Source organism: Lepisma saccharinum, chromosome 21, assembly GCF_977018435.1.
Source record: "Lepisma saccharinum chromosome 21, izLepSacc3.1, whole genome shotgun sequence".
Taxonomy (NCBI): domain Eukaryota; kingdom Metazoa; phylum Arthropoda; class Insecta; order Zygentoma; family Lepismatidae; genus Lepisma; species Lepisma saccharinum.
This window is the reverse complement of record NC_139249.1, coordinates 13145760-13160144: the sequence shown is the minus strand read 5'-3', so window position 1 is coordinate 13160144 and position 14385 is coordinate 13145760. Positions and strand designations below refer to the sequence as shown.

The 14385-nt window shown below is 36.6% G+C and overlaps 1 protein-coding gene across 1 annotated transcript in view; it reads right to left on the bottom strand.

Annotated features, from left to right (window-relative positions):
- The window catches only part of Dhx15 (DEAH-box helicase 15), a 38867-nt gene extending 29390 nt beyond the window's left edge, over positions 1 to 9477 (bottom strand). Inside the window, exon 1 of the mRNA XM_083143074.1 lies at positions 9346 to 9477. Within this exon, the coding sequence (XP_082999200.1) occupies positions 9346 to 9395 (50 nt within the window). The 5' untranslated portion in view covers positions 9396 to 9477. The remainder of the gene's footprint in view (positions 1 to 9345) is intronic.
- Between the last annotated feature and the right edge of the window lie 4908 nt (positions 9478 to 14385).

Below are 14385 nucleotides of genomic sequence, written 5' to 3'. Positions count from 1 at the left end.
GTACCCACTTTACAGGATGCTGGGTGGGCACCAGAGCCGCTTGAACAGGTGGAAAAAAATCACAGTTCTCCCCTGCTGGAAATTGAACCCGGGTCGCTCGCATGGTAGTCAGAGCACCAAACCCTAACCTGCGTAACATACTCAGATTCAAAAGTATGGTTCCCTTTCAAATTCACTCTCATGTCCAGGAGTGTATTTACTCATATGATATACACTCCACACAAAAACGTTTGGAATATTATTATATTTGGCAATATGTGATGGGCACAGTGGCCTATGTCGGTGAAATGACAATCACCTATTGTCTAACGTAACAATATTCCAACCCCCAACTTTTTGTGAGGAGTGTATATTGTATAGAGGGCCAACCATGAACACATCAGTTTCAAAAACATAAAATTTCCTAGTAAAAATTTATATTGACTGAGAAATTAAGTGAGTGAAAATATAAATTCTGCATGAAAACATACATGAACAAATTGTAAGATATTTAATTAAATTCAATATGAACATGCACCGGGAAGGACACGAAACAAGGAGGTAAAAATGATAACGGATTATGGATCAAAAGGATGATGGAATAGTGATCATATGAGAAGGCGTTGACGAAATTGCATACTCAGGGTGGCCAGTCTAGGTGCATGATAAAATTCAAGTACAATTCCCGGTTTTCAAGACTAACTTTCCAAAAATTTAAGGGTAGAAGCACATGTTTTCTCTATTTCAACCTTACGCATTACCGCCTCTCACCCCCCCCCCCCACCCCCCGGGGACACACAAATATATTAACAATATAAAGGGTCTGTGCGAATCCAATGTATTCAAAAGATTCTAATTCAATTCAATTGAACGGTATGTATATTTAATTGAAGGTGCAGAGTTTATATCTACAAACTCGTCACAAATGTTAAAGGATCTAGTAATCTATGACAAATTGTTAATTTTATAAGAATTTCAAATTTGCCTAATCAACTTCAAGATATGTTATCTTGCAATAATGTTTCGTATGCCAGATAGATTGTTCTGCAACGGACACTAACCAAGCAAACAGACTGAGAGAATTCTGTTTTATTTTTCATGCAGCTTTCTTTTATTTTCTTTCCTTGATAAATGGAAAATATGGAAAATAAAGCTCATTTTAAATAATGAAAAGAGGGGAACTTATTTTGCTGAGAAACATGTTAAGCATACCAAAGAAAAATCCATAAGCAAAATATACAGTAAGTAATCAATACGTTTCTAGTACATGGTATCATATATAATTTATGTAAAAATTGTGTGTGTGTATAGTGACTGTCAAAATAGAGCAATCGGAACTGCCAATGCTTCATGGTGAATTACGCAAAGAGAGACTACACGAAGGCTAGCTTCAAATGTGAACAGAGAAAATTAAAATTACAATATTCAAAGCAGTACAAAGGATCTTGCGCCAAGTAAATAATTTGTCAAATGGATACCATCTCCATGCATCACTGCCTAACATACACGTGCACTATAAACCAGAAAGGTTATCATGCTACGGTTCACGCCACTAGGTGGTGCTAGGGTTTCTCTGACACATCAAAATTAAACTTCTTCCGAATTTTCCAGCATTGTGAAGAGGAAAAATACGTATTGAGTGATATCAAAAACCAATGTAGAAGCTTGCCTTAACATGAGCTGAGATTTCGATTTTTGAAGTATAGAGAAAGCCCCGTGCAAAAATCTCCAATGTTCTTTTTTCTCTTTCTCGCAACAGTTGGCGCTTACCTTTAAACACGGCAATTGAGGAGGTGTTTGCATTTCGGTTTCAAACACTGAGAAGAAATAAAAAATGAATTGTTGCTTTTCCATATTGCTCAATTTAAGTAGTGTGGTCTCCAAAGTATTTTCTTCAACGTTTATAACATTTAGTGTTAGCAGTATCAAAGTTCTTAACTCTACATGAACTGCCAATTACAAAAGCAATATCAACAAGAAAAGAAAATACAATAACATGTTGTACTGCAGCCTTTATGTTTACTTTGTAATTCGTACATGTCAATTTGTTATATTTAATTACAGGAAGAATACAAATTAATCAGATTTCATTAATTATTCTCATCATATGGGATAGCAAAATTTGTATTTTGTAGTCATAAAGTCTATGGTCCTGCAGTGAAGTTTTCCATTGAATAGGCAATGCACAAAAATATCCTATAACCCCCCCCCCCCCTCCCAGTTGAAAGATCGACCTTGACATTTGGCAAATCTTCAGAAGACTCCATAAAAATATTATGCTTCGCTAATGGTCCTTACCCATTGATATTATGTGCTTGACCTTTTGAAGGACTTGTGCAACAGGACGATGAGTCACAATGTTCACACAAAATGTATACTAACACAAAGACTTTCTGAAATATCGGAAAATATGCAAACTAAAGGCCTCCCTGTGACATTAACTAGCAACCCTTCCGGGGGCTGTTCACCCACTGTACCCCCTCGAGAATTACATTGAGATTTATATTAATCGGCAGAATTTGATGTCTTGCATAATATAAATTAGTTCCAGCGTGCGGAAAACACAAAGGAGAAAATTCGATCACAAAGTATGACCAGCATAAGCAAAAACCTGCTATTTCGAATTGCTTTCGCCGCTTTTTATTATTAAAACCTTTTTGTAGGCACACTCAAATAGCGAAAGAACACGTCGATAGTACCTATTGGTATAGATCGACCACAAGGGAAAAAACCTTGGGACGAGAAGCTCTCTCTTCTTCCCTCCACCTTGGGCCATAAGGAAGCATGGTCAACTCTCCCCTTTCCCTACTCGCGGGGGTACTGTGCACAGGACTCGCGGGTCTGCGCAGGTTGTTTTGCTCGTGGTTTCACTATACCAAACCTAACAGTCGTTTTGGATGCTACATTCACTTGTGCGAACCCTTCAGGCTGTTGTTCTTCACGGTAAAGTAACATGCTAAGGTAGCAGACGTACTTTATTTCACAATAACACATTTCTGAGAGCTAAAATCAACTGAAAACGTTCATAACAACAAAATATATTCATATACCATGCAAAATATTTCACTTTCTCTAGGGGTTACAGAGGGTCAAGGGTACCCACTTCCGTGCCAGGGTTTCAAATACTGTTCCTTCGGCAACAACAGCCTGCAGACAACAGAGCACTTAGTGGCAGGAACTGCATAAGATAAAACTTCTAGCCTATATGTGAAGCCCTGCATGCAGCTACACATGGAAAACTATACTCAAAGGAACTTTGGCATGAGGGTGAAGATGGAAATCTTAATTACCAAACAAAACTATCAAGCATACTAACGAACACCTCAAAAACAGGCTCTTACCTCTCTCGATCTCTGTCATAATTTTTGTCATTATCTCGACTGCAAAAAGAGTGAAAATAATAAAAGAAATAACGAACAAACAAAAATTATATTTGAGCAAAAGCTGTGTTGCAGCAAATAATTTTTGCATTTGTTCTTACTTTGGCTAGCAATGGGAACTAAAATAGACTTAAAAACCCATGATCTAGTAGTGACTGGTCATTGCACACTTTCAATCAAATTTCCATTTATTGTCTGTAAGCATACGCTGAAGTAATGCTCATTTGTGAAGAATTATTTGCTTTCCCATATATGTGTTTTCCATCAAGCATTCATTCATTTACAGTCATCTTGACCACGAGACTGTTGCTGCCCTCTATTAGGCATTTTCCTTCACAACAGATATGTAATACTGCTTCTACAGGTCGGTGATATGTAACTAGACATTGAAAATCTGCTGTAGTTTTTGTAATATTTAAGCAATCTCAATTATTTTTTTCTGTACATATAAATTATGGAATAGTATTACATATGTGCCAGCTCAGAATTCAATGTAAGCACCGGCGGCATCCACCAGATTCCTCCAACGAATAGGGATCGAATCCACTGTCTCTGTAGGAATTCCTTTGGGATGTTTGTGAATCCCGAATCCGTACCTCTAATTTTTCCACGGTGTAGAGTTTTGTCTTGTACTCTTCCTCCTTTGCCCAGCCCCATAGGTGAAAGTCACAGGGCATAAGGTCTGCCAGGCCATTCATGAGGTCCTCGTCATTCCAGTCAATGTCACGGAAAATTGTGGTCCAACCAGGCCCATACGGTAAGTGCAAAGTGTGGCGGCGCACCGTCTTGCATGAAAACAAACTCATCAATGTTTCCCCAGTGAGATATGATGGGCCAAACATACCTCTTGCAACATTGTCAGATACTATTAAAAATGTCATAACATTGTTAGATTAAGTATTAATGCTTTTATTTGTTAATTTTGAGAATGGTTGTTACTAATATTCGCATGCACATATAAGTAATACTATTCCATAATGTGTATGTTCAGAAAGTTTCATTGAGATTTGGTTAAATATTACAAAAACTACAACAAATTTTCAATGCATACTTACTTCTCACCACCCTGTATATTACTAATGCCTACTTACTTCTAACCACCCTGTATATTACTATGGATGTAAGTTACCCTTAACTGTGTATGTTCACTGTGATCATATTCTTGCTTCTATAGTTGTATGAAAGTAGGTTAGGTGGATCAAATTTACCCTCTTAGCATTACAATCAACACAACGCAAATTCCAATAGCATCACGACACACAGTTTCTACATGAATCAAATTCTAAGCATATCTAATAGCATATAATTTTTCCAATTACTTTCCGCGTTTATTGTGCAGAACGATTTTTCTCATCCTGCTCATATATGCTTACATGAGATGGTTAAGTAGCTCAAGTCTGGTTGGAACACTTAGCATTACAATTATGTATTTACAGAGTTACAATACTTAAATATGCTTTCAGCTGTGCTAATAACTTTCTCAAGCTTCACCACATGAGTTGTAGTGAAAATGAGCAATTTTATGTGGTAGTATTTATTATGTCATTGCAAACGCTATGAGCTTTATACGGGAAATTATATATTATGAATTGTTATTTTGAGTGTTGCTATAAAAATTTTGGTAAGAATTAAGAATACAGAGAATGTCTCCAATTTCGTTAATTTTTGGTATACTAACTAAATTTGGCCTTCTAATCACGAATTGGTTGTTAAAATGCGGGGGTGACGTGAAAAAATTGTACACTTATGTATATAGCAGGTGAATCACCTAAAACTTGCACCAGAAATAATTCGTGAACAACATTTAATATTGAAATACTGTTTTAGCAGATATATATGTATGAGAGGGGCTCATGAAATTAGTGGACACAATACGTTCAACTACGTAAGAAAGTACAATTTTCAACACTAAACTTAGTTGTTTTTTTTAATGGAAACCCCATTTCATTTTCAGCTCATTTGAAAGTACGGAAAAAATCATTAAGAATGGAGTTTTCAGTGTCTGAAAATACTATTTTGGGTAAATTTCTCGTATCGGACAACCGGATATCTTCAAATTTACAGGAGAAATTATTTACCGATTTGCAGTTTCTTTAGACTTGTGGAAGTTCGGGGAAGTGCTTTCTCACATCGTTCATTGAATTTTGCCGGTAAATCATCTATTTTTCAATATAAATGTGTAACCGATGCACAAAAGCTCTTGCATCCATTTACTTCCAGGTGGATGTAGCCTGTGTGTGATGACGTAATCCCAGTCAATCCCGGTCAATGTTTCCAAACTCGTGTTTTTGTAACTGAAGAAGGTACATGTATGCAAATTGTTTGTGGGGCTATGCGTCAATGGTTCGTGGGGCTATGCGTCAATGGTTCGTGGGGCTATGCGTCAATGGTTCGTGGGGCTTTGCCTCAATGGCTCGTGGGGCTATGCGAGAATGGTGTGTGGGGCTAGGCATATTTTTTCTAAACCAATTTTTAACTATTGTAACCTATACGTGACCCTACCTAACCTAACCTTACCGGAGATGGTTCGTGGGGCTATGTATGAATGGTTTGTGGGGCTACGTAGGTATTTTTTTGGTGCAGTGGGGTGGAAACACTGCATGCCGAGTACGGTAGTGAAACTGTGACCACCATTTTGAGTGTTACCGAAGGCAAAAAGAAACGAAGAAAACTTACTCGATATGTCGCAAATAGAGCTTATTTTCGTGAAATAAGCTAAATGCCACCTTCAGCAATGTTCTCAATGTAGAAAACGTAAGTACGAATATTCAAATTAAATGAACTAGCAAATTTCAGCCGTTTGTCCGATACGAGAAATTTACCCTATTTTGTTTTCAGCAACAGTTCTGAAGTACTTACACTATCACAAACGTGTTGTTAATTAGTGCACTTTGTTACACCCTTGCTTTATTTGATAAATCAATTTGAAGGAAAAATGTATAAGCTGCAAAGTTTAAAAGTTGAAAACTTAAAGATTTGTCATGACTAAACGAGAAGAGTTGATTGTTCCAATGTACTAAAAATTATGACATAAATAAATGAACGCCAATTTAAAATTAGAAAGGTGTATGTACTAACATTTATGTATGTTACTGATAGCAGAATGTTTAAAATTTATACTTTTTAATTAACAATTATTTGTTAACTCAGAAAGATGTATCAGAACCTTTTAGATATATTTGTCAAAGCTTATTTATGTACAAATTACATATTTTATTGTAACCCACAGTTGTTAGAACTTTCCTAAGCACAACACATAGTACGCAGAAGAGTAAGGTGAGTGGTACGATACACAAATGGTGTCTAAAGGGGGATATGTATGTTACGACACACGAATCAACTTGTGAGAATGTTTGTTTCAAGCGTCAACTTCAGGTTACAATTACATGAGAACTACTTGACGTATTTCAATGTAACAAAACACCATTCTTAATGATTTTTTCCGTACTTTCAAATGAGCTGAAAATAAAATGGGTTTTCAATTTTTTAAAAAAACTAAGTTTGCGTTGAAAATCGTACTTACGTAGTTGAGCATATTGTGTCAACTTACTTCATGAGCCCCTCTCATACCTATATATCTGCGAAAGCAGTTTTTCAATATTTATTGTTACTTACGAAATATTTCGGGTGCAAGTTTTAAGTGATTCACCCGGTATATGTTGCCATGAACCATGCACGGGAAGCCCCACAAACCTTTCACGGATAGCCCCACGAACCATTTCCGGTAAGGTTAGGCAAGCTTAGTTAAAATTTTGTTCGTAAAACAATGCGATACAGCTTTAAAAAAAAAATCTGAACTCATATCGGCTTTTTCCCCTATTTCCAGACGTGACACCTACATTGTAACAACAGATTCGTGATTAGAAGGCCAAACTTAGTTACTATACCGAAAATTAACGAAATTGGAGACATTCTCTGTATTCTTAATTCGCTCCAAAATGTTAATGGCTTTGTGCATCATGGCTTACGGAAGAATACAAAATGTATTGGAAAATAGATTGCATATGGTTATGTTGTACTTACTTCCTTGACACCAGTAACCTTGCTGTGGCATGAATTCTGCTGGGTGGGTGCTCCTGTTATCATTCATGTGGGTGAATTTCATATATGAGGGCAATTTCAGTGCTGTCGGTAAGTTTCGGTTTTGTTGTTAGGGGTGATAGGTTTCATGTTGCTAGAATTTTCGGTAAATATGCGATATCGCCCGAACGGATTTCAGGAGAAACTACTTACTGAAATCAGTTTCTGTAGCATTGTCGAAGTTCTTCGAGGTATTTTCTTTCACGGAAACTGAAAACTTCACCATTTTTTATGTGAGGAACTTCCATTTTCTGTAAAGTGACATTATGCTGTTGTTTCCATTATGTACCTGCAGATGACACGAGCGTCGAAAGTCACACGGTCTCACCAGTATTTACAAACGTGCCTTTTTTTTACGAGATGGTAAATGTTTACTATCCTTCGAACACCTATAACTTCTGAGTTTCGTCAATTATTGACATTTGTACTTACCTATCTGCTTCGCAGATAATTTTTTAATGTGTATTCAAGTTTTTTTGATCAATTTTTTTTAAAAAAAAAAAGTGTTTTTGTAACTGAAGAACGTACGTTTCCGCAAATGGTTTGTGGGGCTATGTGTCAATGGTTCGTGGGGCTATGCGAGAATGGTGTGTGGGGCTACTCATATTTTTTTCGAAACCAATTTTTAACTATTGTAACCTATTGTGACCCTACCTAACCTAACCTTACCGGAAATGGTTCGTGGGGCTATGCGTCAATGGTTGAATTTCCGCTATGAAACATTCCCACATCACACAAAACACCTTCCAGATGTTAGACAATACTACAGGAACTTATTACGGTAAGTAGTTTCTTCTGTAGAAATGAAGAAATCTGTCCGAAGGATAGTAAACTAGTACCACCGAATTTTCACATATTTTATTTTCTGCAGGAACATACAACATTTTGTGAAAAAAAAGTGCTCTGTGATATATGAATGTGCCACTTGACATATTTTATGTTTGGTGACATTCATATTTGCAAGTGTTTTTTTCACTTGAGTGTGCATTCAACAATTTTTTATGAATCAAGAAAACCTATGGAAGTAGTTTGGCACATGTTTTTATTCAATGGGTGGGACCATACTTTGGAGTCGAATCTGTTATTTGTGGTTTCTATATTGTGAAACAAATTTTATGTCACACAAAGTAATTTTTTTTTTTTTAAATTCTATGAATTCTAGATTTATTGAATTTTGTTCTAACTGGACCTAGAGTTTAAAGTGGGATACGAATCCCTATGTGCCTCCACCGGGTGCCGAACCCGGGACCCTACGAGGCGACGACGTTACTACCACGCCATCAGGGAGGCCATGTAATTTTCAAGGGGGTACACAAGCCCATGATCCTGCCGTTTTAACCTTTCTTCACATTCCATACGGTAGCAGTATTCGTAATTGTAATTATTTTTCATGTTCATATTCACTTCGCTATGTATATAGGATCCTGTCTCATTGTAACCTACTTTGAAACACAGGGTGCTCATGGTGTGATGTTTCAAAATTTCATAAGCATGCTTTCTGATTTGGTCAAGGTAGTAACAAGTTTCTATTAGAAATGTGACAAGGTCCCTTAATGTGAAATGAGTCTTGTTTATGTGAGAAAGTACTAGATAGAAGGAGCAAAAACAATTTAAAATCAAACTTTCAACATTTGTGAATACTTCCAGAAGTCGAAATAGACTTCAGTAATACTGTATTATAAGCCTTCCCTTCATATCAATAAGTAAGACAGACTCTTCGTCCGTATTTGTGATCAACTACAGCCACTTAATTCAAGAATCATTATCTGCGAAAACAAATTACTAAAATATCACAAAAAGTGCACGTTTCGTTCGGCCATTGGCACAAGCAGGAACTCCATTGAAGTGACAATTTAATTAAAATTTCGGAATTCTGCACACAATATACTGTTAAAGTCAAACATACCTTTTCTTTTTTATATATGGATCCACAACTTCAATTCTTCTTTTTGACATATTCGGTATTTGAACGCTTATAAACCGTAAAAAGGAAAAATTAACGCGAAAAATTTTACACCACGCACTCCCTGTAACGGGCCTCAACACCAGTGTAAGCAGGCGATGATATCAAAAAACCCTAAATGAAAACATATTAAGGTTTCCATTTCCTTTGCTATTTCTGCACAAAAATGGTAGAAACTACAAAATAAAAAGTTAGTTTTCACTTTGAAGTTTAATGTTCTATCTAACGTAGTAGTATCAGTTAAATATGAGAGTTTCGAGTAAACTTGACAAAAGGAATTCATGTACTAGCACAGTATCATATAATTTATACATCGTAATTGAATTTTCACTTCTACTTCCATGAGTTGCACACTCACTTTCATCAGAGAAATCGAGAAAATCTTATCTCGAGATCGGGATAGTGACAAATTTCTTTCCCGATCATGGTAACAAGTTTTCGGGATCCCCCCACAAATGAGCTGCATTTAATTATTTAATCCATTCTCACTGTGTCCAAGGGGGAGGGTTGGTAGGGCTCTTTAACCTCCTTTGGTCCAGGGATCACCCCACCCTGGGAATCGAACCCGGGTCTCCCGCGTGGCAATCAGACGCCCTGCCCTACCGACTCACTAGACCCACCCGGATCAATTGCTTTCATTCAAACAGAATAACCGTAAAACATAGATCGAAATAAATGAATTGGACTAGGTTATGTTTCATATGTATAATATTATGTATAATAATCATAATAATAGCATAATAGTAGGTGATGGTAGTTTTCTTGTTCATATTTCTACCAGCGATTGGGTTCCAAATCTGGGAGGGCAAGGTCAGTTTACTTTCCCTTTATACATAAGGTTTAGCATATTGCAAGGGCAAAAGTTGCAAAAAGTGGGGGCAACCGCTCGCCCCCGTAATCGCCGCCACTCGAGGAGAGAGAACACACAACACAAAGAGGTTCGTAATTTTCCCGTAGATGACTCTGTCTATCGCTGGTCACTAGTGCACTAGCACCATCTCGAACGATTTTTAGGAACTACTTGAAATCTACCGTCTCATCTTGCAGTTATGCTTGATATGAAAATTGTCTGGATACAGGCCCGTAGCCAGGAATTCTTTGTAGGGGCGGCGAAGTCAATCCTAGAGGGGGCAAATTTTAAATATATTGTGTCGCATTGGCAGATATAGCAGGATACACAGAGGCACTTTCCCCCTCCCCCAAAAGAGATACGTAACGGAAAAGGGATATCATCTTGAAACTGCAACGAACAAAAAAAAACTTCGAGCAACATCAAATATCAATATTTCGATAATGACCCTTCTATATTGCCAAAGAATATAAAGTTAAACATAAATAGAGTAAGGGACTGTATCTACTTGATATTTACAGGTCGATAATGTTAATAGACGATTAATATGTATCAACAGCTTTGAGCCTCTCTGCAGAACTGATTAAGGGAGCCCTTTATAAATCATGCTTCATAACGATTCCCTCTAGTTTCCAGTATGCAAGATTTTTACTTACAAAGGAATCTAATGAGAATCCAACAACACCATTGTGTTGTGCCATGCAAAAAAAAATCGAATTAATTAAATAATAATGGTTACATATTATCTACACCTTGATGAATTGAGGACTAAAAGTGGTTTTAAAGACGTTGTAAGTGCCAAAAGCGAAAGTGTTGGGAAATGGCATCGTTCAGCACATCAGCCCGAAAGAACGTTCACACTAGTGACCTCTGTACACGCCCTTTGAACTACTTAGAGAGCTAACAGCCACATTTCACGTTTATCACATTATAAAGCATGGCACATTTCACAGTTTAACGTGGAAAACGGTGTTTGAATTATTGTGGCACTTACATCGTTTACTAATTTTAGTCTTCAATTGTGTAAAAATTTGTAATACATTTTTTTTGTACTTGCTAAAACATTAAAACATGGGTCCCTTAGTCCACCACGGACTCTATTTCCTTCAAAGGGGAGACTCTTGCATCACTACAGAAGATTTTCCTACTGGTTACGTTAACCATTTTGCAAAGTATTGTGTGAATGTTATTATACAGGGTGTATCAAAAAGAATCATCCGATTTCGAAAGGCTATATTTAGGAAACCAATGAACATAGAATCTCGCAGCAAGTTGTACAATACATGTTGTAACATCAAGTTTTACTTACACTAGGTTTTGATTTGTTGCAGGTAAGTGCTTTACTGGTACAGCTCAATCTTTAGTCCGCAACAAGAAGGCAACCCAGCAACAGGAAGCATTCTGCATGCTCTGCTTCAAGAAATGTGAGTTCGTTACAACTGTGCAATGTCGAATACTGTGAGCAAGTAGGTGGTGACGACGAATCTCACGCTGCACAGCTGTAACGGACTCACAATTGTTGAAGTGGAGAACGCAGAATGCTTCCTGTTGCTGGGTTGCCTTATTGATGCGGACTAAAGATTGAGCTGTACCAGTAAAGCACTTACCTGCAACAAATCAAAACCTAGTGTAAGTAAAACTTGATGTTACAACATGTATTGTACAACTTGCTGCGAGATTCTATGTTCATTGGTTTCCTAAATATAGCCTTTCGAAATCGGATGATTCTTTTTTATACACCCTGTATTATAGTTGAAATACATGTTTCGACACCTGACAAACAAATAGGAATCCCTTGATTGATCAATGACTTCTTGGATTACAGTGTCATCATTAATATTTCATATTAAGTTTCATAGAAATAAATTATTTTAATAGAGCGCAAATTATTTTACGGGGTGCCATTGGATTCTCTTTAACATTTTCTTTCATATAGATCGTTTGACTCCCAGGACCGACTCCCGCCACCCCATAGCTATGACTCTGAACTTAAACTATAACAATAGCAGATATTGCGAGCGAAGCGAACAAGAAAATTTTACGAAATGTATTTTTGTTTGTATAAAATTTGAAATCGAGGGCAGGAATTGCCCCTCAGTGCGCCTTGCAAGTGCCCTTGGCCATGGCCGTAGGCAGGAAAAGATTTCGGGGGGGTTCACTCATAATTGTTCCCTTGCACATCGCAAGAAATTTGAATAATAGAAATAATAACAATAATAATTATTAATTAATAATAATTAAAATTTCATTATAAATAACTAATTGATACAAACGTATTATTATTATTATTATTATTATTACTGTCCTTATATCCTTGAGGAGACTTTTCTACTCTATCCATCAGAAGTGTGAATATGCAGCACAAATGTTTTTATTATTATTTTTACGTTTCATGCAGTGTGTACTGAGATGCACAGTTATTATATTTTGTTATTAAGTTTTAGGTACCTCAAGAAAAAGCTTTAGAAGTAAGAGAAATTTTAGTCATAAAGTTTATGTTGTTTGACCATTCACATAAAACTTAATTTTTGTATTTTTGAAAACTGTGGAACCAGTTATTCTTTGGATTAAATGGTAAAACGTAACATGGTGCCTGTATTGTAACCTCAATTTTTCGATCTAACGTCATTTTTCTTTGGTTATTCTGTTCGAATACTAACTGGACATTATTTTCGTTATTAACAATAAAACTAACAAACGTTCTGCTATTTTGTAACTTGCAATAAACGATGTCAATTCGGGGCGAGGGGGTTCTATGGACCAGTTCGATCCCACTTTCCGACGCTCATATTGCTCCTATATTTACCAAACAACATTATATACAACCACTACACACTATACAAGTATGTCCTTTATAGGACCGCATATATGTTAAATGTATGTACTATATCGACCGCTGGGTGAAGAGTAGTGAATATAATTCGCTACGAAGATGGATATCCTAGGTTTGAACTCTTATAAAGGGGTTTTTAAACCCTTATCGAACAGGGAATTTAAAAGTTGGAACGGGAATTTTGGGACAATCACAAGGGAACTTTCAGTCTGATATAGGAACAGCACTGGAAAGAGGACAACAGAAGTGAAAATGAAGGGGTCGCGGGTGGGCTGCGATTCTGATAATTAAACCCGTTCCGCTCAAATTGAAGAATTCAAAATGTTTGAAAATTCTAGCTCGATCATTTCAGAATTGTCTCGCTGTTGTATTTTTGTGAAAGTTGTAACGTGATAGTCCCGTGCGTGACAATAAGGTCAAGATTTTTGAAAGGAAGGTGCAGAGGTCCGTGGAAAAATTCAATCACTCGCACGATAATAGAAGTAAAGAGAAAACTATCACTTACAATAGTCAGGAAGGCTTGTTGAGGCTAATGACAGTATTTTGGACCGTCGCCTCAGTCTCCACAGAGAACCAACTTGACACACAAAAAAAAAAAAGAAAAAAAGAAAAAAAAAAAAAACTATTTGTCAATAACCAAACTTGAAAAATATCGTAGTCAAATTAAATCGCTTTCTCAATCAATGAAGGTAAATCGCCTGTTCATCCAAGCATGCTCTTCCGATCACGTTTTAGTCAAAATGCTCTAATGCAACAGATTCTAATTTTTACAGAGTAAGGGATAATTATTTACACTTAATTTAAGTTGTTGAGTCAACTCAAGATTTATTACGCACTACCTCGCAACGCAGAATGGCAGGCGTTTCCCAAACATAACATATACATATACTATTCACAACAATTATTTCGTTCCTTTCGTAACAATAACTGTCTAAAAGTTACTAACCATTCTTCGTTACTGGTGACACAACAAAAAAATATAACCGGGGACAAAACCAGTAACTGCCAATGACGTAAATATACAATACATTAAAACAGGTCGAAACAAATCTATGATTGCCTTTTTTACCCTACTCTTTCATTAAATGCTAGTTATTCCAAAGGAAAAAATACCACCCGTTTTGACATTACATATTACTTTGGTGCTCATACAAAACTCATTCGATATATGGCGTGAACGTTATGTCAACTCGTGATTCTGGTTTTTTTGTGGGAGGGGGGAGTCATTAAGCTCCTTACACGAGTTGCCCATATGCAAGGTAAATTGAACGATTAATCCTTTTGTTACTTTGAGCAAGAA